Source organism: Myotis daubentonii, chromosome 2 (genome assembly GCF_963259705.1).
Source record: "Myotis daubentonii chromosome 2, mMyoDau2.1, whole genome shotgun sequence".
In the NCBI taxonomy this organism is placed as follows: Eukaryota; Metazoa; Chordata; class Mammalia; order Chiroptera; family Vespertilionidae; genus Myotis; species Myotis daubentonii.
The window spans coordinates 21,073,512-21,099,845 of NC_081841.1; the positions used below are offsets into that span (position 1 = coordinate 21,073,512).

At 44.3% G+C, this 26,334-nt stretch overlaps 1 protein-coding gene across 1 annotated transcript in view; it reads right to left on the reverse strand.

The window, feature by feature from the left end:
- ANO2 (anoctamin 2) overlaps positions 1-26,334 on the reverse strand; it is a 310,151-nt gene that overhangs the window by 57,130 nt on the left and 226,687 nt on the right. Inside the window, exons 15-16 of the mRNA XM_059681978.1 lie at positions 20,969-21,046; positions 14,198-14,393 (exon numbers count right to left, since the gene is read on the reverse strand). Coding sequence (XP_059537961.1) covers positions 14,198-14,393; positions 20,969-21,046 — 274 coding nt within the window. The remainder of the gene's footprint in view (positions 1-14,197; positions 14,394-20,968; positions 21,047-26,334) is intronic.

The window sequence follows — 26,334 nt, forward strand, 5'->3', positions numbered from 1 at the left end:
CAACAAAATCTCAGACATATGCTGAAGCAATTTCTTCACCGATACAGCTCCTAGGGCATTGGAAACTAAAGAGAAAATAAACAAATGGGATTACATCAAAATAAAAAGCTTCTGCACAGCAAAAGAAACCATCAACAAAACAACAAGAAAGCCCACTGCATGGGACAACATATTTACCAATGTTATCACTGATAAGGGTTTAATCTCCAACATTTACAGGGAACTCATACAACTTAAGAAAAGGAAAATAAAAAATACAATCAAAAAATGGGCAAAGGACCTAAATAGACGCTTTTCAAAAGAGGACATTCAGAAAGCCAAGAGACATATGCAAACATGTTCAAAGTCACTAATCATCCAAGGGATGCAAAACAAAACAACAATGAGGTACCATCTCACACCTGTCAGAATGGTTATCATCAACAAATCAACAAACAAGTGCTGGTGAGGATGCGGAGAAAAAGGAACCCTCTTGCACTGCTGGTGGGAATGCAGACTGGTGCAGCCACTATGGAAGACAGTATGGAGTTTCCTCAAAAAGTTAAAAATGGAATTCCCATTTGGCCCAGTGATCCCACTTCTAGGAATATATCCCAAGAAACCAGAAACACCATTCAGAAAGGATATATGCATCCCTATGTTCATAGCAGCACAATTTACCATAGCTAAGATCTGGAAACAACCTAAGTGCCCATCAACAGATGAATGGATTAGAAAACTGGTACATCTACACAATGGAATACTACGCTGCTGTAAAAAAATAAATAAATAAAAGGAGAAATTTGTACCATTTGCAACAGCATCGAACTGGAGAGCATTACGCTAAGTGAAATAAGCCAGTCAATGAAAGAAAAATACCACATGATCTCACTCATTTATGGATAATAAAGACCATTATAAACTGATGAACAAAAATAGATACAGAGGCAGAGCAGCATCGAAGAGCGGGAAGGCCGGGGAGGGTTGGAGGGGGGGTAAGAGATCAACCGAAGGACTTGTATGCATGAATATAAGCATAACCAATGAACACAAGACATTGGGGAGTAGGGGAGGCTGGGGGAAGGTCAAGGGGGGAAAAAAAGGAGACATATGTACTACTCTTTGTAATACTTTAAGCCATAAAACAAAATTAAAACAAAAACAAAAACATAACCTGCTTTCCTTTCCATTGCTTGAAGAATTCTGGATTTGTTCTTGGGGGAGGGATGTGCCCATGGAGTGAGTCCTACTTCAAAATGGGCACCACATGAACAGAGACTGCCCATAGTGCCCTGTTGTAGCTCAGTTATAAAGGAGAGAATGGGAAGAGAGAGATAAGAGATAGAGACAGAAAGTGATAGAGACAGAGGATAGAGACAGAGAGAAAGGAGAAGAAGAAGGAGGGGAATGAGGAGGAGGGAAGGAAGAAGAAAAGAGGGAGTGAGAGAGGAAAGAAAGAAGGGAGGGAGGGAGGGAGGTGAGAAAGGAGCAAGGGAGGGAGAGGAAAAACTTTTCAACAGGAATTTGAGCCTTTGCCCAATGTGCTTGAGGCAGCAAATTCACTAGTAACTTAACTGCATCTCATCTCCTTGTCTCTCATTTTTAAATTTTTATTTTATTTTAATTGTTTCACCCTTTTATTGAATTTACTAGAGGCCCACTGCATGAAATTCATGCACAGGGGCAGGGGGTGTCCCTCAGCCCGGCCTGCACCCTCTCCAATCCAGGACCCCTGCAGGATGGGGCCTAAACCAGCAGTCAGACATCCCTCTCGCAATCCGGGACTGCTGGCTCCTAACCACTCGCCTGCCTGATCACCCCTAACTGCCTCTGCTTGCTGGCCTGATTGCCCCCTAACTGGTCCCCTGCCAGCCTGGCCGCCCACTAACTGCTCACCTGCCAGCCTGATTGCTCCTAACCACCTCTGCCTCAGCCCCCACCACTGTGGCTTTGTCCAGTAGGAAGTAGGATGTTCAGAAAATTTCTGGTCAATCCAGTCTAATTAGCATATTACCCTTTTATTAGTATAGATTGGGTGACTCTGGTTAACAAAATTATACAGGTTTCAGATGCACAATTCCAAAACACATCCTTGATGTACTGTATTGGGCGTTCACCTCCCCAAGCCAAGTCTCTGTCCATTGCCATTTATCCCTCCTATACCCTCCTCCACCTCCTCCTACCCCCACCCTCATTTTTAAATATTTTGTGGGTAAGAAAATTAAAACCAATGTCACCCAAAAATAAGTAATCAGGCTTGATGAGCTAAAAAGTTGGAAAACGTATAAATGTGGCTAGAAGGAGATTAAGGATGAGGTATGGAGAGGCACGTGTCTTTGATTTTCTTTTATAATCTCCTTTGAACTCTTTGTACTCAGATCTCCCAACCCCTACAGGAATTTCCTCCAAGGTCTCTGGAAAGAGAATTCAGTTCTTTCAGAGTTCGTTGCTCCAACTGGAAATGAATGGCTCCCTTCCTCCCTACTGATAAATCACAGGCCTAGCTATTATTTATTAGTTTTATTTTTAAAACAGCCTTTGCCTGTGCTTGTAGGGCCATGAGCCACCATAAATAATGGGCATTTCCAATAAACAATCCAAATCCACTTGATAGGCCACTAAATCAGTTGGGTGCCTCAACCTCAGAGAAGCTCTGTGGCCATGATGTGTGCTTTGCTGGGAAAGGAGGCCTACAGGAGACACCCTAAGGGAGGGAGAGAATTGGGGGGTAGGAGGGAACATCAAAGCCCTGGAGCTCCAGCTGGATTTGGGGCTCTTTCAGTAGCCAGCATAAGGAACCTCACCTGCCTATGACAGAGGTGATGTGATTGAAGAAATGGAGCAAGTTTTCTCAGAGTCCACATGGGGTGGGATGATGTCTTTGGGACAAGTAGGGTGACCTGCACTCAGGCTGTTGAGTAGGGTCCCCTCACAAGACCTCAGCCTCAAAAGTGGTCTGACTCTGTGCCCCATGAGAAAATGGCCCAGCCTTGTTGTGTTTTATAAGACTCCAAATACGGTGTCCTTAGATTTCCATTGCTACAGAGATGTAAAAGAGAGTCAACATGGAGAGTGTGAGCAGGCAGAGGGCAACCCCTCTCCATCCTTTATACACTGCTGCAATTCCAAGGCCCCAGAAAGCCACCCAGGTTGGTGAGAAGCCTGCTCCCGACATGTAGGAACAGATTTCCATCAGAGAGCAGACTCTATCTAGGACCAGGAAGGGCAATCGAACAATCGGATAGAATTCCTGTGCAGAGCCATTGCCTACCCCCCTTTCTCTCACATGTTAAACCTCTGGGGTGCTATGTCATAAAAAAAAATATGGCTACAAATGACCCAGTTGTAAACTGCCTTGGAAAATAATTAGTATGAAAGCCTGAGTTAGCCCCAGGGGGCCAACTAAGAACTCCCGTCTCCTGAGTGGCATTCTAATCTTACGGAGGCAGAATGGCCGGCAAGAGGATGCCAACTGCAGAATCTGAAGTTTGGAAAATCAGGTCCTCCTAACTGATGCCCCAACAACCCAGCCAGTAGATATATAATGATGGTGGCAAGACAAGACGAGAAGATGCCCAAGTGTGTATTTCAAATTGTACCAGCCCTGCACTCCTCTGGGCAGAAGGATGAAGGGCCTGAACCTGTGTGGCTGAGTCAGAAAGCAAAGGCGCCTGCTCCTCACCCTGCCTTTCCCCCGGGGCAGATCAAGCTTTTGGAAACAGCAATGTCTTCTGACAGCCCAACCATCTGGCCTTCCCTTCATTTGTGGTTGTGTTTGGGGGGAGGAGATGGGAGGTGTCTCAGCCTCCTGGGTGATGTTGTTGCCTTGTTTGTGCCACGGGGAGGGAATCACCCTAGCAGGAGCCAGCCAGCTGGGTAATTAGGCAGCCAATGCATCGCCTAAGGGAGCTGAGAGCCCCAGAACTGGAGATTAAGGATGGGTGTTCCTGAGATACTCCTGTAGCACAAGGGATCCCTCCCTTTGAGTCAGAAAGATGGCTCTTGCTCCCAGATAAAGGGATATGAGACCTACTGTGCTGTCTAGCAGCCTAGCCCAAGGTGGCAGCCCCCCAAAAGCATCTCATTTTAAGGAAAAAAGATGGTAATAAAAAGGAAGCACCAGGAGAGAAAGGGTAGGGGGAGAGGGAGGGAGAGATAAAGAGTGGGAGGCAGGAAGAAGGGAGGGAGACCTGGCTGGCATGGCTCAGTGGTTGAGCATGGCTCAGAAGGTCATGGTTAGATTTCCAGTCAGGGCACATGCTCAGGTTGAGGGCTCGATACCCAGTAGGGAGCATGCAGGAGGCAGCTGATCAATGGTTCTCTCTCATCATTTTTTAAAATGTGTTTTTATTGATTCTTTTTTAGCAAGACAGACGAGGGGAAAGGGAGAGAAAGAAGCATCAATTGACTGCCTCCTGCACACTCCCTACCAGGGATCGAGCCAGCAACCCAGAATCAAACCGGCAACCTCTTGGTGCATCATGCTCAATCAACTGAGCCACACTGGCCAGGGAAATTCTTTTTTAAAAAATTTATTTTAATAAAGCCTGTAGGACCTCAAAGTCTTTGAACCTATGGAGGTCCCCTCATGCATGGAGACCTAGGAGGCAGGCAGGTGACAGTGCACTCAGAGCTTGTTCCCACTGAGTCTCCCTGCTTATCCCCAGAGACCCTCCACCACCTGACATTCACATAGGTGGGTGCATTGCATTTTAAATCTTCTGGAGCCTCTGGTGTGTTTTCTTTTGCTTTGCCAAACCATTTAGAATTTCCTGAGGAACAAGGACAGCTACATATTGTCAGACAGTAGCATGTCATGGTCTGAGCAAGGACACTGAGGCCAGACTCACCACTTAAGACCTATATAACTTTGGGCCTGTTATTTATCTCTCTATGCCCCAGTCTTCTAATCCTTAAAATGGGAGTGTTAAGACTATCTACATTATTGCACTGTTGAGGTTGTTTTAAAAATTAAATATACTAATATACGTAAAATGCTTAGAACAGTGCTTAGCACAGTGTGTATGTTTGTGTGTGTGCACATGCACACACACACACACACACACACACACTCATAAACCACTATTAACCATGGGCCTTGGTCAAGTTTCTAAACCTCTTCAGCCATCTCAAGAGTGAAATGCAAGATGAGCGATTTCCAGCGCTATTATACAAATTACGTGGGACAATGTATATATGATGCCTACCAGGGCCTGGTGCATGGTAGTGCTCAATAAAAGTGAAATGCTTCTCCCTCCCCTGGTCCTTTTGTTCACTTCCCTGTCCCACTTAAGTAGCATCTGGGGCAGCAACACTGAGGAGGAGGATATCATCAATATTTAAACACCACACAAACACAGCCAGTTTTGTAAGATCGGGAGACTTTGGTTTAAAACAATGATCAGTTTCCAAGAACCTACAATAAGCTCAACCCAACCCTGTAACTAGAAGAGGTTCAATAAAGAGTGAAGGATGATTGCACATAGTTGTGAAAAGGAGTGGAAAAGGAGGCAGTGGTAAAGGAGCTGGAGTTAGAGGGTGATGCTGATAAAACCAAGCTGATGGCATGTTGATTATTCAGCCTAGAAGCCTGGAGTGAGCCCTACCTCCCCGCACTGTGCCCCTCTAGCTAGCACAATTCCTCATACCAGAGCATGAATAGGCCCCATTCCCAGTCCAAGCCTGACCCATGCCTATGCCAGTTATGACAAGACCCTACAGTTTTCAGGAGCGTTAGACATCCTGCTCCCCTATGTGTGGGCTCAGAAGCTCATTGTTTCAAAGGCACAGTATGACAGGAGGGAGCTGCTATGGTCTGAATGCTTCTGTCCCTCCAAAATTCAGTTTGAAAACCTATTGCCCAATGTGATGTTATTAGGATGTGGGGCCTCTGGTAGTTACTTACTCATCAGGGTTGAGCCCTCGTGAATGAGATTAGTGCCCTTGTAAAAGAGGCTCCAGAAAGACCCATAGTCCATTCCTCTATGTGAGGACACAATGAGAAGTCTGTGACTTACAAGAAGGCCCTCACCCAACTCTGCTGGCACCCTGACCTCAGACTACCAGCCTCCAGAGCTGTGAGGAATGAAGTTATGTTGTTTATAAGGACCCTGTCTGCGGTATTTTGTTGTAGCAGCCCAAAGAGACAGGATGGAAGCATGCCTTAAGCTGATCTGCTTTGTGACTCTTGTTGCCTGACCTCCCATGAGGCCCTGTCCTGTTGGCCTGGGTGCCTGTGGTCCTGAGGTCCTACCCAGCTCTTGCTTGTTTTCTACCCTAGGATCTGGATCCTTTCCCTATAACTACCACGTGTGACCCTTTCAGGAATGAACAGATCATTGGCAATGAAGACAGTCCTTGTCCTACCCATTCATTAGGACTCGCATAAACTTTAATTATTGATGCTTACTGAACTGGGCTACACACTTTGTACAGTGAGCCTTGGCCAACCAGGCCCAAAAACTTCATTTATTTCCATAGCATCCTGTCCCAGCACCACAGGCTTCAGCTCAGTCCCTGGGCCACTAGTGCTGTGTAGTCTCCCAATCATAGCATGCCTTGCACCTATCCCCATGAGTATTGTTATTATGGCAGCCAGGAAGACAACTACTGTCTTTATTTACCACTGCTGAGTCGATCACTCTCGCAGTGGTTCTCAACCTTCCTAATGCTGCGACCTTTTAATACAGTTCCTCATGTTGTGGTGACCCCCAACCATAAAATTACTTTCGTTGCTACTTCATAACTGTAATTTTGCGACTGTTATGAATTATACTGTAAATATCTGATATGCTATATGTGTTTTCCGATGGTCGAGACCCACAGGTTGAGAACCTTTGAAAGGCATTTAACAAATTCTGTCCTTTGGCATACTATTTGTGGCAAGAATTAGTCTCAGATAGGCCTGACTTCTAGGCCTACTGAGGGATGCTCCTAGAAAGGCACTTGTCCATCAGCCAGCCTCACAGGAAACACTTGGGAACTTTCTGGAGTTGTTTACACCAGCTGTTTGCACCTGGTGAGCAAAGCACGAATTCACAGCCTCCTCATCAATCAGGAGATCTGGGGCAGGAAGCCAGATGGGTATTAAACCCAGCGTGAGAATGGCAAAGGAAGCCCCTACGCCTGGCAGAATCCTCACCCCAATGGGTGGCATTATCCACAGCTTTATGTCCTTGGAAGGCCTGGGGACTCTGAAACTACACCTTTGCCTGCAAGTATGCTGGTCATCCCCTGGTGTGTACAACCATCTCTGTTAGTGTGTATATCCTTTGTCATTAAAGAAAATTTGAGTCTTTGGATGTCTTTGTTGTACCTTTCAGTCAGTGTCCCATTGTGACAACTTCGCATTTGCCTCATTCACCTCAGTATTTCCTCAAATCCTTTTGTAAGTAGGCAGAGTTGAAATAATGAATACATAAACACTCACTGTGGCCTCTACTGAGGTTTACAGACTACCTATCTTATGTGCATTCTTTGAAAAGACTTTGTGAATGAAAAGAGACATGACTTTACCAATAACTTCATCAACAAACTTATGCTAGGATCTATCCTGAGGCAGGCACTGTGTAGGAAATAAAGAGCAAGATAAGACAGAGTAGCTCTTTTTCAGGACTTTGTCGCCTGGTTGCAGCAAGTGGCAGAGACCTTTCAAGTTCACAGAACATCCACTCACATCTCTGTGCTTTGCAGTGTCTTCATAATTAGGCTGGTTCTTGCCAGTGCTCTCTGAGCTGAGTGATGGATGACACTTCCAGACTGCAGTGTTTCACAGCCTCTGTATGACCCACCAGCTCTCTATTCCCCTGACATTGTCTCCATGTGGCCTCCATCCGTCTGGGTCCTTGAGCAAGTGTGTGAAGCACAGACCATGGCCTGTCACACCAGACATGTAGTGTGAGCAAGAACAATTAAACAACTTCACATTATGTAACTGAGATCTTGAGATGAATTTATTACCCCAGCACAGCCTCATCTATTCTAACACTGGGAAATACACGCAAATACAGGACTGATGACAGGCAATGCATGATAAATTCCTGTGAGCAGAGTAGATAATACATTCCAAGCTGACTCCCACCTTGCTGGTTTATGAGCCAAGTCTGTGATATTGTGTCCCTTCTGCATTTGCCTTTGCTGTGGACTCTTCCTAGAGCCCTCTCTGTGTGGCTGGTGCCCTCCTGTTGACCAGCTCTCACTGCAACAGGCCTTTCCCAACCACCTGATCCAAAGGGCACAACCCCAATGCTATCGCACCTCTCCATTTTGCTTCCTCACCCTCTATGAAATGTTCTTGTCTACTGTCCATCTTTCCCTGACTACAGTGTAAATACAAGAAGAGCAGGGACCATGTCTTTCTTGTTTACAGCTGTGCTTCCAGAATTGAGCCTGGCACAGAGTAGACACTCAATCAATTAACGTCTGAGGGATGAACAAATGAATAAATGATCTGCAGCCCAAGAGTTCAGATGTGGGAAGGAGTAAACTCACTGAGGGCTGAGTGTCCAGAAAAGGCTTCAGTAGGAGGCAGGCCTTGAGAGGTCCTTTAAAAAGAGGGTCACCAGGGGTTGTTACAGCTGTTACAGAAGCCTGAGCAAGGCACAGAGGTGGGAGCACACAGGCAGGGGGTCTGGGCTGCCTGTGAATTGAGTGGAGAAGGACAGTGGGAAGAAGGTGGTTGAGAACCTGGAATGCTAGTTTATATAGGGTGTCCCCCCAAATTATATATACATACTTTGAATAATTATAAGGGCAGTGTTTATTAAAATACATTTCATTTTCAAAATTGAGCTATTAACTGTTAAAATGTATATACACTTTTTGGGAACACCCTGTATCTAACCTAAGGACAAAAGGAAGCTCTCTTCAGGGGCTGAATGGGAGTGATGCCCCCAAAACCACTGTTAGAGACTGGGTGGAGATTTCCAAGATAGAGGCCCATAGAAAAAAGACTAAATACAAAGGCACAGTAATTAGGTTGTGACAACAAACCAGATAAGGTGATGATCAGTGGACAGGAAGGAGGAACATGATGATGGATCAATTAAACTTTATCCAGAAAAGTTCCCTCTATGCCCAATGCCACACAGCAGGAGTGGGAAGAAGGAACTAGGTCTAGAACTCGCAGGTTCTTTTCACTGGGCTCTTAATTCAGTGGTCCTTTCACTGCACAGCAGCACCTCTCTGAGCCCCTGGAGACATTCAGTCTAACAAAGACAGGAGCAATGACCCAGGATAATGCCTACATGGGTTCCTGAGTGGAGACCCAGCACACCACTTCAATCCGGACAGTAAGAAGCTTACATTAAAAACAGCACAAAACTCTAAAATTTTTATGGTTTCCTATCTTATGTTTAAGTCCTTTATCCATTTTGAGTTTATTTTTGTGTATGATGTAAGTTAGTGGTCTAGTTTCATTTTTTTGCATATATCTGTCCAATTTTCCCAACACCATTTATTGAAGAGACTGTCTTGACTCCATTGTATGTTTATGCCTCCTTTGTCAAATATTAGTTGAGCAGAGTGGTTTGGATCAATTTCTGGGTTCTCTATTCTATTCCATTGATCTATATGTCTGTTCTTGTGCCAATACCAGGCTGTTTTGAGAATAGTGGCTTTGTAATACAGCTTGATATCTGGTATTGAGATTCCACCTAGTTTGTTCTTCTTTCTCAGGATTGCTGCATCTATTTGGGGTCTTTTTTTATTCCAAATGAATTTTTGGAACATTCTTTCTAGGTCTGTGAAATATGCTGTTGGTATTTTAATGAGGAGTGCATTGAATCTATAGATTGTTTTGGGTAGTATGGACATTTTGATGATGTTGATTCTACCAATCCATGAACACGGTATGTTCTTCCATCTGTTTATGTCTTCCTCTATCTCTTTTTTTCAGTGTCCTGTAGTTTTCTGAGTACAGGTCTTTTACCTCCTCAGTTAAGTTTATTCCTAGGTATCTTAATTTTTTTGGTGTGATGGTAACCATAAAAATACTAGAGGAATCCACAGGCAGCAAAATCTAAGACATATGCCGAAGCAATTTCTTCACTGGTACTGTTCCTAGGGCAATGGAAACTAAAGAGAAAATAAACAAATGGGACTACATCAAAATAAAAAGCTTTTGCACAGCAAAAGCAACCATCAACAAAACAACAAGAAAGCCCACTGCATGGGAGAACATATTTGCCAATGTTATCAACGATAAGGGTTTAATCTCCAACATTTACAGGGAACTCATACAACTTAACCAAAGGAAGATAAACAACCCAATCAAAAAATGGGCAATGGACCTAAATAGATACTTTTCAAAAGAAGATGGAAGGAAGGCCAAGAGACATATGAAAACATGCTCAAAGTCACTAATCATCTGAGAGATGTAAATCAAAACAACAGTGAGGTACCATCTCACACCTGTCAGAATAGCTATCATCAACAAATCAACAAATGACAAGTGCTGGTGAGGATGTACAGAAAAAGGAACCCTCATGCACTGCTGGTAGGAATGCAGACTGGTGCAGCCACTGTGGAGAACAGTATGGAGTTTCCTCAAAAAACTAAAAATTGAACTCCCATTTGACCCAGTGATCCCACTTCTGGGAATATATCACAAGAAACTCAAAACACCAATTAGAAAGGATATATGCACCCCTATGTTCATAGCAGCACAATTCACCGTAGCTCAGATTTGAAAACAGCCCATCAGCAGATAAGTGGATTAAAAAACTGTGGTATATCTACACAATGGAATATTATCCTGTGGTAAAAAAGGAGTTCTTACCATTTGCAACAGCATGGATGGAACTGGAGGGCATTATGCTAAGTGAAATAAGCCAGTCAGAGAAAGATAAATACCACATGATCTCACTCATTTATGGAATATAATGAACAACATAATCTGATGAACAAAAACCACTCCAGAGACAGAGAAGCATCTATCAGATGTCAAACCTCAGAGGGAAGGTAGGGGAGGATGGGGGTAACGGGGAGAGATTAACCAAAGGACTTGTATGCATGCATATAAGCCTAACCAATGGACAAAGACAACAGGGGGGATGAGGGCATGAGTGGGGGGGAGGGGGGGTAATGGGGGGATAAGGACACATATGTAATACCTTAATCAATAAGAAATTAAAATAAAATAAAAATAAAAGCGGCAGAAAATACATTTGCATTTTAGAGGTAGAATCTGAGTTTGAACCTCCAAATAACGAGGATTTAATACTTGCCTTGCTGACCACACATTGTTTTTGTGAAGATGGAAGGGAATACAGAATATATTTTTTTAGTTTAAAAACAATTTATGAGTATTACTATCACAAAGAACAAAATACGCTTGCTAAAATTTCATCTCCTTTCCAGTGCACACACTTTCTTATAGAGGTTGGGTTAGCAGCCTGGAGGGGCCTAAACTTTTGGGTTGGGAGAGTGCTATTAAAAGCAATGGATGGAGCTTCACACTATGGAAACTACTCTGTGCCCCAATGCAAAGAGAATTTGCCCAGCCTGTACGCTCACTAAATATGTGCTAATGTTTTTCATTGTCCACCCCTCTGTTTATGTTCTTTCTTTACCGCTCTCTGGAGCTGTGCAAGAAAAGTGAAATAAAGTAATGCAAATAGAAGCAGGAAGACATTTCTACATTACTCATTTTCTGTTCCTCTCTTCCCCACTTCCTGCCTCCACACTAAGTAATCTCCTTTATACCAGACCTTCTAGCCTTTCTCTCCTCTCACACCCTATATCCCTGACCACGTAATTCTGCAAACATACAGCTCCCATCATATCACACCCTTCAAAACATCCTCAGACGTGTTGGGAGCTATTGAGTCAGGAGTTATTGAGGCGACATTTCTCTCCACTGCTGGTGTTTCTTCCATGTGGAGGGAGTGGGATCAGTTGCAATGCTCTACTTATCTTCCCCATCTCACTCATTTCTTATCTTGGCTGACAGGAGAAATAGCTCATCTCAGTGGTCAGTCCGGAAGGTGACACTAGCACTCCTTGCCTATCCACTCTTCTGCCCTTCCCTTGGGGAGCAAAGGGCCTGTAGGCAGCAAGTGTTCTTCTGTCCCCCCCCCCCCACACACACACACACACCCCACCACCACTACCAACACCCAGGTCCTAAGACTTGCTGGGCTGCCCTGTCCACTGTTACCACCACCGGAAAGGTAAATCTGTCTGGAATCCAGTATTAGGAAGCCTGTTTGATTCTCCTGCTAAGATGCTTCCTCCGGTGTAGCCTTTTTCAGCTGTAAAGGCAATACCCTGGCTATGTCTATACCTGCCTGTGCTTTATTTCTTAACTGGTTTAGCACTCAGGCCAGGACAATGGGTACTTTTCATTAGATGCCCCGTGAACACTTACAAACATATTTCCATTGTCTATGAAAACAAGCAGGGTCCTTAGCTTGGCATTTGAGATTTTCCGGCCCCCTGAAAAAAGGTTATCATCAACTTTCTGGGCCCAGTTCCTACTATCCTGTGTCCTTGGGCATGCCAAGGACCTGAGAGCAACCACCATTCTGGACTCATCTGATATCCTAGAAATGCTTCCTTTCTTCTTTCTTCCATATGGCAAATTCTGCTCCTTCGGCTCCCTGGCATTTAGGCCCATCAAAATTCTGCCACCCCACCCTATTCTTCATGTAAGCCCAGGTACATGCCCTTCTCTGTGTGCCTTTCTTGACCCCGAGGGATCTGAGTTCCCTCTTCTGTGCCGGATTTCTCATTCTGTTTCCTCTGCCAGGAACTGTGTCTCCTCCTGCCCACTCCCCGCTGCCCCTCCCTCATGAGCCTGTCTGACCACCACTTATCTCTGAGATCTCCAACTGATGCCTTTACCTCCGAAGCATCCTCAAGCCCTCAGGAGTATTGGGTGGTCCTCCTAAGTGCTTCCATAGGACCCTGAATACCACTAAATACACGGAAGTAAATGCTCTGCCTACTTGTCTCAAGAAGTTTATGAAGGCATATAGATAACACTTGCAATTATGTACAAGCCCGAAGAGAGCAGGACTGCCACTCTAGATGGTAAATGCCTATGTCCACATAGAAACCAGAGGTAAATGCCCAGTAAATAGGGGTCCAGCTGGGGAGAGGCTCGGAATGAGTAACTGGAATCAGGGAGGCCTTTCCGGAATCCTCTGGCCCTCCAGGGGAGGCTCTCTTAAGAGGGGGTTATCCTATTGAGTGTCTAGCTTCTAACTGGTCAGTGAATTAAAGATATATATTATTAATTCAACTGCCCAGCGGTTAATAAGGGGCAAGACTCCTAGTCCCTGGATTCAACAAAGCTAAGGGGGTGCATCAAGGCCACCCAGAATAAATCCAATAAGGAAAGGGTCTGGGCTCTCAGCCCTCCCCCATCTCATAAGCACAAATGCCAAAGAGTGGTGTGCAGCAACAGCAGGTTGCAGCTCAAATGACACGTCTGAATATTGAGGCCACTGCATTTTTCTCACTGGCTCGAAGCTTGGGAAGTCTGATATGACTCTTTGAAGTCTGCTCAGCGTACAGGGAATGTGTGGATTTTCTGGGGCCTCTGACAATATGGGGAGAGATAAGACCCTCTTGGGCTCAAGTATCAAGAGGCTTTCTCAAATTTATAAATGCTGCTGGGAAAAGGAGGAAAGCTAAAACTCTGATATTTTTAACAGGAAGTGTTGGACCCATCTTGCTTCTAAGTTAGGCTAAGAAGAATAAACCGATGGCTTATTCTTAGGGGATGGTGAGGGAGTCAACCTGGGCAGGAGAAGGATTGATCAAAATTGCTGCAGGACCCTAGCCAGTTTGGTTCAGTGGATAGAGCATTGGCCTGCAGACTGAAGGGTCCCTGCTTAGATGCCAGTCAAGGGCACATGCCCGGGTTGTGGGCTCGATTGCCAGTGAGGGACATGCAGGTGGCAGCCGATCAATGATTCTCTCTCATCATTGATGTTTTTATCTCTTTCTCCCTCTCCTTTCCTCTCTGAAATCAATAACAATATTTTTTTTTAAATTGCTGCAGGGAGGGTTTCTGCCTGAGGGGTGCCCTTGGTAGGCCCTACCAGGACACGACCACTGTATTTCCTCATTTCTCCAATTAAAATGCTCTATACAGAGCATCTTGTTCTTGTTCCTTTTCTCACGCTGGGTCGTTACCACCAACAATGTTGCACACACTGAATGACCACGTTTCAGGGGGGCTGGGGCAAACATGCGAGCGGTGGCACAGTACCGATTTCGGTGAGCCACTTGGCCACTGCACCGTAGATCTCATCCAGGATGAGGATGACCACGAGGTTGATGATGACCGCCGTCGCTGTCACTGTCACCCGGACATTGGAGCGTGTGTCCTTGTTGAGAGACAGAGCAGCTGCAGTTGTGATACGATACACAATGACCGCAAAGACAATGGAGAAGGTCAGGGCAATCTGTAGAGGAAAAACAGGGAACGTCACACATGCACAGACAATTATTGAGCACTTAACCATTTGCTCAGCCAACAGTATTATTGGCTAAACCAGGAATTTTTAATCTGGAGTCCATTAGTGGGAAACAGGGAACTGCAAACTCCCTAAATTCTCATGCAAATTCTAAGTACAGATGCATTTTTCAGGAGAGAGTGTCTTCCATTTTTATCAGTTTCCAAATGGCCCATAATACACACAAAGAATTAACAATGGTGTGTACAATACACATAATGTGATTCCTTTTAGTAGAGAGCACTGGTTATGGAGGGCTAAATAGAAAACATGGAAGAGAAAAGAGCAGGTTCCCTCTGAGAAGAATAATCTGTCCTGGATTGTACATTCTCTCCCTACAAAAGGAGGGGGCAGGGCTCAAGCTTGGGCAGTGCTTTGCAAGCTGTGTGAATGACACTCTGGTGTGCAACAAATGAGGAATGGGTTTTACTAGTAGATGTGTCTGAGTTATGGATGTCTTCAGATTTCTGGGGGGTACCTGGGAGTGCTAAAGCCTGGAGTGCGCTGGTGGCAGCCTCAGCTGTTTATTCCCATGTGCTTTACAAATATCAGTGCTTGCTCTATGGGCCATAGTGTGAAAAAGAGCCTTCCCTAAGCGGAGAGGATGCAGTGTTCTCTGAGTAAAGGGAGGATGTGTGTGTGTGTGTGTGTGTGTGTGTGTGTGTGTGTGTGTGTGTGTGTATGAGTGGAGGAGAGGTTAGATGGGAAAGTCACTCTGTGGGAGACCCCCTCTTCGGAGGTAGGCTGGCGGTAGGAGTAGCAGCAACCCCAGCCTCCAGGTCTAGGGAGGAATGACTACCATGTAAGAGGGGAAACCTGGATGTGACATCACTGCTCTCCAACAATGTAGACATTTTCACTTCCCGTTCCTCTGGGATTATCACTGCCAGACAGTAAGGGCCTGGAAAACATGGTGTGAGATTCTATTTCCCCAAAATCACTTTTGCAGTGTAGGTCCATGGTGGAAGTAATAATGAGGCAGGAGCAGCCAGGGCATCGGAGAGAAAGAAAGAGAGAGAGAGAGGGAGGGAAGGAGGGAGGGAGGGAGGGAGGGAGGGAGGGAGGGAGGGAGGGAGGAAGGGAGGGAAGGAGAGGGAGAGAGAGAGAGAGAGAGAGAGAGAGAGAGAGAGAGAGAGTATTTGGGGTTGGATTTGGGGGGAAAACAATGGCAAAAAACATCCTTTTCTTGGCAGTCTTGAGGGTGGTGCATGGAGAAACAACTGGGCAGGAAATCAACTTCGATGCTCCTTCTCTAAGAGTCCCAGCTGCTAAACTGGGGAAGGAAGAACACTCCTCCTGGCTACGCAGAGTGTGATCCCTGGGACCTGCTCCATCAGCTGGGAAGTTGATAAACATGAAGGATCTCAAGCACAACTCCAGACCTAACTCTGTCTGCATTTTAACAAGATTCCTATTTAAGTTCTAGAGGCACTGCTCTCCTTAATTGAGAAATCCCCTCTTCCCACCTTCCCTACTCCCCCAGCCCCACCTCTAACATGTCCCTCCCAGCCCTCTGATGCTGTTCTTTGCCATCTTAACTTCTCTGATCTTGATTTTTCCATCCCATTATAGAAGTCAGGTTTTGAACCTTTCCTTCAGTGTTTCCCACAAGTGTTTCAAGATTCAGTTTTCAAACTGGAAGACCTTGGAGAGCACCAGCCCAGGCCTATGACCATTAAGTAGACCAGGAAACAGACGTGGAAAGTGATTTTCTCAAGGTCAAAAGGCAAGGACTACTACCCTACTGTCCTGGATCATGATAGGAATGAAAAAAATGTTAGCATTTAGGGCTCATTCATGTTTAGCTTTTTATCTCACATATAAGGGTCCAAGAAACAGCAGTGTGATTGATCCAAGGTCTGGAGAGTACATGGTAGAGCTGATACACTAATGATGATTTCATCATCAACAGCTGATCCATTTGTATCCACTCTATGTCATTATTCAATGCATATCTTCACTAGCACTAATCCTTATAATAGCACTAATGTCCCATTCTGACATTAGAATCCATGCACTCTGGCACTAAATCCAGTACTATTTCCACCACTTTGGCTGCATTATTGATTTTTTTGATTAAATTCAGTAAATATTTTCCAACCACTTATTATGCAAACCACTGTGCTGGGAATATTTCATGTTTGTGAGCAGTCTCCCCAACTAAGCCAAAAGCAGGGATTGGTCTTGTGCTGCATTCTGTGCCTTCCTGTTTGGTAAAGATTTGCTGATCCTGTGCACATGGTCACATTATCATGGTCCCTGTTGCTTTTGGTGTTTTAATCCCATAATATACTTCTGGGCAGAGCAAATTGCAATGGAAGCCAGGCTATAGAGTCTATAGCCCTATTTGACATTCTAAGAGAGACAGAAAGGGGAATAGGTCCCGACGCTCTAGGACTTCATTCTGAAGTGAAGTTGAGAAAACCATTGCACACATAACAACTGTTGAGCCTAGTAGCAGCTGGACAGAGTCACAGGCCTTAGTTCCTGACTTTCTGGTATGCTCTGAGCAGAGAACAGGGGGATTAGTTAGAGGAAACTTCACAGAAGCAGCTTTGAGACCATTTTCTATGGGAAAGGCTTAAAAGAAAGAATAAGGAGGAGCAAATAGAAAATCACAGGCAGAAGCAACCTCTGGGAGAAGCAACTAGTAGGAGAGTGCCAGTCTAGGGCATAGCATGTAATAGTTACTCAATTTTTAAAAATATACACATTAATGACTTTCTCACTGACATAATAAGTTATCTCTGGAATCTTCTTAATTCACTTATTTTCTCATTCAGTCATTCATAAAAGATGTTTTGAGTACCTACTATGGGTCAGTTACCATTTTTAGGTGTCCAGGATATAATGATGAACAAAGATAAAAATTTCTTGGGCATTGATCTTCTAATGGGGAAAAATAGGCTATCTATATATATAAAAGTCTAATATGCAAATTGTCCCCACGGGAGTTCAATGGGAGACCAATTACTCGCTATGATGTGCGCTGACCATCAGGGGGCAGCACAGAACAAAGGGAGGCCACAGCCAGCAGGTAACAACTGGGGAAGGGAGGCCCTGGCCGGCAGCTGGAAGGCCCCGATTGGCCCTGATCGCCTGCCAGGCCTAGGGACCCTACCCATGCATGAATTTCATGCACCAGGCCTCTAGTAACCTAATAAAGAGGTAAAATATATAGTATATCTGTTGTGATAAATACTATGGAAACAAATAAAGCAGAACAGGGCTATAGGGAAAGATTGCAACTTAAAATAGGGTGGTCAGGAAGGGCCTGGGTGAGAAGGTGACATTTCAGCAAGGACCCAATTGAGTAAAGAGAGAGTTGGAGTGGAAGATGAATGGTGGAGAGGAGGAGGGCCAGCCCTTTAGTATAAGAATCTACAGCTCATGAAATATGAAGACTTTAGAGAGTTTTTAGCAGAGGAGTGACATTATCAGATCCAGATTTTACAAAGATCAGTAGAGGGACAGAATAAAGGCAGCGAGATCAGTTAGGAGGCCATTGCAATAATCCAGGCAATGGAGGAAAGTTTCTGATGGCTGGTTCCCAATGTATGAGTATAAGTAAATGATTGTCTTGGGCATGGCAGGAGCGCTCACGCTCCTAGTTCTAGAGGAAGGAAGGACATTGCCTCTGATAATCCCCTGTCCTGTAAATTGAAATTCAGAAGAGGGTTAATTCAAAAAGAAAAGAAACTTAACTCAACATACTGGGTGAGAAAAGAAAGAGAAAATTTATCTTCATCCATGCTGCCTCTATCACGGTGGGAAGATGGACACAGCATGTGACATTTTCTTGGCTCTTGTCATCCTATGAAAAACATCCCCAGCTGATTTGGCAGACTGGCATCCCTAAAAACGTCCTCATGGCCCTGGTCCTGAAATCTTTTGGCAAGGTTCAGTCACAGGGGACAGAGGAGGGAACGATATTTGATACTCCAGTTTGTTGCCCAAATTTCATAACAAAGTACTCTTTTATAAACACCCCCTGACCCCTTGACCCCATGCTCCACACAGTGTTCTAGGGTAATGCCCTGGTCCTCACGTATGATGAACCAAGCTGTGAATCCACAATGGGGATTGCCCATGGCCACATCTCAGGGACAAGGGTTTGTTTTCCTTGTTCTCCCTGTTCTCCTTAGAACACAATTTTCTCTGCAGTTCCATAAGTGGGGAATGAGGTACGTTTAGTTCTATCATCTTTACTCTGAGAATGTAGCCCTTTGAAGTTCTAATTTAATTTGGTGAGTACCTCCTGTTATAATTTCAATTTTGAGCCAGCCATTCCCCCCCGCTCTCAAACCTCCTTGCCCCATAAAACCACCAAAACTAAAGCTGTTGGCCAAATGGGAAAATATCCTCAAGGTACTAGTAAAAAGCATCTCCCATTTTCCCTTAGCGTTTAGCCTCACTATCCTGTCAGACCTTTAAGGCTTTAAGAAGATTGAAAAGCAGGCCTGGCTGCTGTGGCTTAGTGACTGAGTGTCGACCTATAAGCCAGGAGGTCACAGTTTGATTCCCACCCAGGGCACTGGGGTTGAGGGCTTGATCCCCAGTGAGGGGGCATGCAGGAGACAGCCAATCAATGGTTTTTTCTCATCATCAATGTTTTTATCTCTCTCCCTTCCTCTCTGAAATAAATTAAAAAATATTTTTTTAAAAAGATTGAAAAGTATATTTATCCAATATTTTGGGGGGGTTAGTTTCAGCACAATGGGATGTTACAAATATCTTAACCTATCACTACTGGGGGGTAGAAGTATTTTACTTATCTATTTTCTTATTTATGTATATATTTGTTATCTATAAACTCTTTGAGGGAGGGATTATTTTGTTTTATTTTCTGCTCTATCCCCACTGCCTAAGAATAGCGTCAAGCACATAGTTGGCACCCATTAAGTATTTCTTGAATGAATGAATAATCTCTGACAACAAGATGCATATTGTGGGAGGCTTTGAAGTGCTAAATTAAACTTTCTATCATTCCAGCTTAACACATTGCAATTCACCACATGTTGTTGAATAAATTCTACATGCCTTGCTCTTGTTAAACAATGGGAAGATAACAAATGTAGGCTTCTAAGTTCTGGCAAGACACACATCACCTCTGCAGTTCATCTGCGAAACAAGTGGTTGAATTAGATCCTTCCTTCACTTTTTAAATTTCTGAGACTAGGACATGGTTCCTGTCCTCAGTGGTCAGGATGCAATAATAATGACAATAATAACCTTGGGCCAGGATCAGTTACCTGTGGTCAATAGGTCCAGAAAATCATTATAGCCCCACTTATTTTTAGGATAAGCAATCTCTCAAACACTCTCTCCCTCCCCAGAACGAATGTATAATCCTGCTTAGAAATGCTGTCAGGATACACCTCTCCTCTGTAAAATGGAAGCTCTAGTCTTGAATACTAGAAGGATTCTACCTATAAAGAGGGGGCAGATGTTTTAGTGGCTTGTGCTCAGCCCTCTGAGTTTTACTTTTTATTCTTTTCAGCAAGATGGGATATTACTGCCCTAACCTGTTTGGCTCAGTGGATAGAGCGTCAGCCTGTGGACTGAAGGGTCCCAGGTTCGATTCCGGTCAAGGGCATGTACCTTGGTTGCGGGCACATCCCCAGTGGGGAGTGTGCAGGAGGCAGCTGGTCGATGTTTCTCTCTCATCGATGTTTCTAACTCTCTATCCCTCTCCCTTCCCTCTCCCTTCTTCTCTGTAAAATAATCAATAAAATATATATATTTTAAAAAAAAAGATGGGATATTACAAATCTCCTAAGATCTTATTGCTTCAGTTACTGTTGGCTCACTTATCCTGGCTGCCAAGACCAACCTGCTACCACTTTGACTCGAATGTGAATCATGGACCCCTTCCCTACCTTCCCTGACACAGCTGAGACCACCTGGGTCTCTCAAAAAGGCTCTCTCAAACTCTCAGGGAGAAAACAGAGAAATAAACATAGCAACTGCAGGGAAATGGAAAAATCAGCTTAGAAAGCCTAGGCTGGCTGTCTCCTGTGGCTCCTAGACTCTGTTCTATTCCATAAACCATCAGAGAGAGTTCGCCCACAGCTTAAACAGGCTGCCACAATTCTGTAGCCATCTTACCTGATTACTTCTTTTGAGGTCTTGGTCTATATCCCAATGTGAAGGTACCATCTCATGACCTACTCCCTGGAAGTTCCAACTTCAAACATCTGTGGTCAAGGCTGGGAAGGTAGAACCCCTTTCTACCCTCTTCTTTCTGAGAAGACTGAAACTCCTTCAAGAGTCACAGAAGGTCACTGACCCCTTCCAGGTCTGGTTTTCTGTGTGAGAAAATCACCTTCCCTTCTTCAAGTGGCTGATACCAACAATGGCCTTGCTGTCAGATAAGAGCCTGTCCTTCTATACAGGGACTGTGGCTTCATCTTTATTAGCCCCTCATGATTCCCAGAGCATTACAGAACAACACACCCACAGCATTCACTTAACAGGATCTAACAAGCATAAGTCATAGGCAGGTGTTCCCTCAAGGAAATTACCATGAACAAGATGGAGACAACATTTATCAGGTAACCTGGGAAGCGATCTTTCCAGGTCAGCTTATCTTCATCATCATCCTGGGGAGAAACAGGAGAGGAGGGACAATCAGATGGCACAAATAACAGATAATAATTTTCCTTTAATTTTGCATGCATTTGCACATCATTAATCATCATTCTAATATAGATATTTTTCTAGTTTCTGATGTCTTACCTCCCATATTAACAATAGCTCTCCTAATTTTTGTGATTTCTAGATAGCCTAGAAAAACTATGGTGAAAAGAGGACATGATTTGAGTTCAGCCTAATTCTTGGCTGAAGTTTTAAAATGTTCAACCACTTCTCAGCTGTGTGATCCTGAAATGTTTCCTAACTTTTCTTACCCCCTATTTCTGCATTGTAAAATGGGCACAGCCACAACACCCGTCTTGCCTACCACACAGGATGATTTTGTTTGTTTTGTTTTAATGAGAAACATGTGAACATGTTAAAGCAATGGACAAATGGCATATACAACCCAACCACAGGGCAACATCTTAAAATAGATCATTCTTTAAATAAAACATCAACCCTAGATCCCATTCAGTGTACAAATTACCCACAGTTTTTGCTTTTCAAAGAACCTGCATGTGTTATCATTTGTTTACTCCAAAAATGACTGTGTTCTCTGCTTATCCCAAATGCAGACATTTCTAGGTAGAGGCTAAGCAATCAGTCTGGCTGAGAACTCTACCTTTCCCCCTCCGATTGGGTCCAGTACACCCAGGGGCTGCTCTCTGGGACACGTGTACAGCTGACCAGTCTTTCAGCATACTCTAAAGACCCTCAGGTGGTCTGGTGAGGCCAACAAGGTATGTATGAAGATAAAAATCTCTGTCAATTAATTGTCATGAAAGTTTAGTCCAAGCACTTGTTTTCTCTGAGCTGCAGCTCTCTCTCGTACAGAGTTAAAATTGATACAGGGTTGTTGTGAAGACTCTTTGAAGCCATGTTCATAAAGATGCCATGAAAATGGCAAAGCATGTTACACTGGTAAGGTCAGAGCCCTGCATTCCTGCAATGCATCTAAATCAAGCTCAGCCAGTGAATGTTACAGGGCCCCCTCCTCTAGTCTCTCTTTCCTCCTCGCCACTATTTCAGAATACACCTGATTTGGCTCTAGCAACAGTGCCATCTAGCCTTTGAAAGCTTGTACTGTAGGTGAAGAGCCTTCTTGGCCTAGGAGATATCTTTCTAAAAACCCTTGTGTGTCTACTATGTGCAGAACTTGGTGCCAGGAATGGTGGGAGACAGAAGAACATGGATATGCCACTGCCCCGGGGGGCTTGCAGTCTAAGAAGACAGAAGTGGCACACACATACCAAAAGCTTCAGGGAGCGTTTGCCAGTGTGGGAGAGGGAATTATCTTGGACATGAGCCTTTGGGGCACTCGAGGAAAGAAATGATGTGTCTTTCTTACTGCATGTCTGGAGCTGAGCACAGGGTTGAGCTGGCTTAATGAATGGGGGTAGAAATGAGTGTTAAGGCTGAAGTCATTTAATAATTAGCACTTTCATTTACAGATGATGGAAACAAGGGATACTCAGTTTTTCTTAGACCTGGTGATAAAATCAGGTCTCTAAACTCCTAGCCCAACAGACTTTCCATCACACAATTGAGAACAAGGGAACTACAGGTTGTGACCAATCTGAATGAATGAGAGCATATAAATCTGTTTCCGTTCAGACTGGAACAATACTCATTCATATGCTTCTAAATTAGGCCAAACATCAAAAGGGAGTAGCACTTCTTTCTGTTTGCTTCAGTATAATACTTTGTTTTAATCACACCCGTGATATTTTCCTTTAAGATTTTGACAAGGGAAACTAAGGATGGGTTAGGGTTAGGGATTCTGCAAAGAAAATAAGGGGGTGCATGACCGGGCTCTCCCTGGGGTCTCCCTCATTACAATGAAGGTTTTGATGATTTTTTGACTCTTTTTTCTGCTCTCTGGCCTAGAGATAAGACATTCTGCCTTAAAACCCAGCAAACCAGATGTGTTCTGAAATATCAGTGGTGAGTAGTAAGGAGAGAACTCCAGTTCATAGGCTCCATGTTATCAGTTGCTCCATAAGGGGGCTTTGTGAATGAGGAACAGAGGAGGGAGAGGCAGAAAAACCCGTATTTGGTCCCTAAGATGAGAGGAAGGGATGAGAAACACCAGGGTAAGACTGGTTTGAAAATGGCCCTCAGGGAAGAGTTGGACAGTCCTGGAAGAAATGGGGGAAAGGGAAGTATGAGCAGAGGATCGGGAAATATGGCCCATGATGAAATGGGTTCCAATAAATAAGAACAACTGTAGAGGATGACTAATAAACCCGTGGAGGAGTCAGGCATCTGCGATGGCTTTGGTTAAGGTTTCATGCCAAGAGGATGTCCACCTTCTTCAGGCCAGGGACCAAGGGGGTGAGAAGTCTTTGGAACAGCCTCTACCCTGCAGTGAAAACTCTGTCCTGGAGAATGAGTTTTGGACAGCATGGTCTGAGCACCTTGGAGGGCCAGGCTCTGTGCTGGATACTGAGGACACAGTGAGGAGAAGGCTCAGCCCTGCCCAGAAGGAGCTCAGAGACCACGGCAGAAACAAGGAAAAGGATTTCAGCACTAACCCGGGCAAGGAAGGTGGCATTACTATTTGGCATAAGAAAGAGATGTATCTAAAGAGCAATTGACTTGGTTGCCCTCTCAGAGCAACTATCTTAAAGAAAAATATTCATTTTGACACAGATGTTCTAGTGTTTATTGAGAAATCACCTCCTCTCATGTTAACATTGATGAGCCTCTTTTTTCCTGGAAGTTATAGCTTCTACTTCACACATTGAGACACTATCCAAACACAAGAGGCTGAGCGAAACACAAACATTACTAACTGCCCTCCAAGCTCCCCCAGTTACTGGTAAAGAGGACAGTGAGTAAAGCAGACTTTGTGTATAATAACCGGCTCTGATAATGGAAGCTAATTAAGACTCTCCACTCACTGGCACATTAAAGATGTGAAGATTCGTGGCAGAACGCAGTTCATTTGATTACACTCTGCATGACAATCACATAACCAGCCTAGATAATAAAATGAGAAACAGCCTTGAGACCAGAACATCCGAGTTTAACTCTTGGCTCTAATACTAACTAGTCAAATGGCCTTGGAAAATTCCCAGAACCTCAGTTTCATCATCTGTAATTATATTTCTTACCTATAAACATGTAAAATGGTAGTATCTGTAACACCAAATTACCATACATTTTATATGAATTAGCTAACCCATGGAGAGGGCCACGCCAGTGCACCTGCCCACAGAGGTTGGTGAGAGCTCTTAGCGCCTGTGCACCTGCCCACAGAGGTTGGTGAGAACTCTTAGCGCCTCCTTCTCCTTTTAAAACAGAGATGATAACTCTTGTCCCACCTAAGTGGCAGAGGTATTGTGCAGATCACATGAGTGAATGCCTGTGAGAGAGCTTTGTAAACTGTAAGGCGTCAGACAAAAGTAAGGTCTAATCAGCTTCATGATCACAGCAAAAGCAGGTGATTAGCAAGCACTTAGCTAATGTCACCATTGTTAAGACATGAGCCTAGCTGTCACCTGTGTTTGTTTCTTTGTCTCTGCTGTCTTGTTTCTGTCTCTGGACTATGGCTCCTACTTCCAAGTCTCCCATAGCAAGTAGCACAGTGATATTCACATATAACTATGGAATTTCCCTTTTGAAAGTATTTATATTCAGAATATGTATTCTCTGTACTATCTTAGAAGCTTTTCTGTATACATGCACACACACACACACACACTCCACACCCAGATTTCCCTATTACATTGTATGGATACATTTTTTTCACAACCAATGAACCAATATTATAATTATTAATTTAAGCTCATACTTTACTTATATTTTGTTAGTTTTTACCCATTGGCCTTTTTCTGTTCCAGGATCCTGTCCAAAACATTATATTTAGTCATCATGTCTCCTCCAGACTGTGATAGTTTCTCAGACTTTCCTTGACAGTTTTGAGGAGTACTGGTCAAGTGCATTGTGGAATGTTCCTCAATATGGGTTTGTCTTAAGTTTTTCTCACAATTATGCTGAGGTTGTAGGTTTGGGAGGAAGACCACAGAGATAAAGTGCATTTTATCCCTTTATATCAAAGATGCAGGCTATAATATGACCTATCACTGAACATATTAACCTTAATCGCTTGGTGGAGGTGGTGTGTTTATGAGGTTTCACTACTGCAAAGTTACTCTTTTTCCCCGTTCTATACTTTTTCTTTATAAGGTAGTCACTATATGCAGTCCACATTTAAAAAGTGAGAGTTAGGCACCACTTTCTTGACAGGATAATGTTTACAAATTCTCCTAGGTTTTAATCCTGATTTTTGTATTTTGGACTTTTTTAAGGTGGGGCTATAGAGAAGAGGGTCAAAATGATAAGGAAACCCCAAGTTCAATTTGGGCAATGCTTTCTACAGCACAGGCCCAGGGGCCATTTGTTCTGTTCCAAAGCCATCCAATCATCCAGGGTGATCTCGTTCTGTCATTCTGGTCCCATTCTCCTCTCAGACACAGCTACTTAATGCTCTCTCTGCTGGGTGGGCCTTCAAGACCTCTCACAAACAACACTTTCTCTAGAAACATAGATTCCACCAACCTCACTATCTTCTCTCTCTTAGTTCTCTCTCCTAAAACAGCTCCTCCTCCGGGCAGCCTTCCTGGCCTGATCTTGAGGCCACTATTGGACTGTATATCCTTCCCTTCACTGAGCTTAATACACGCTCCCCTCTACCTCCCCCCGCCCCCCAATACACGCATAGCTTCTATCACCATCACGTAAGCCTCCAGAATGGTCTTGGTCCCTATAGCCCAAGCACACACAACCTCTCAGGCTGGGCCTACAGGTCCTGCTCCTCAGCCCTATGGACTTGCCCATGACTGATCCCCAGAGTTATCTAGAGATAAAGACTTTTAGGGACAGAATCTCAATCTAGGAGGAGAATCTTGGCAAGGGGCATGAGGCAGTCATGTGGCACAGCACCTAAGTCTACAGGCATGCCTGAAGCCCAGGGCACAATGCAGTATAATTTGTGGCTAAAATGGAAAACATTATTTATTCTTCCCGCTGCTTGGTTTTCCTAGCAGACACAGAAAAACAGACTCTGGCTCCCTTGTCTCCCATCCTGAGGTCCAGCCTGCTTACTTGGCTTCCCCGGGTTCCCTGGACAGCTTGTCGCTTCACTTTCTCTGTTTCCCCAGGGGGACTGCCTTGGCCTTTCTGGGTCCCAGTATTGGACTGAGCTTCTCTCCCTCTCTTATCCCAAACCCAACTGTTCTATTGTGTCTCC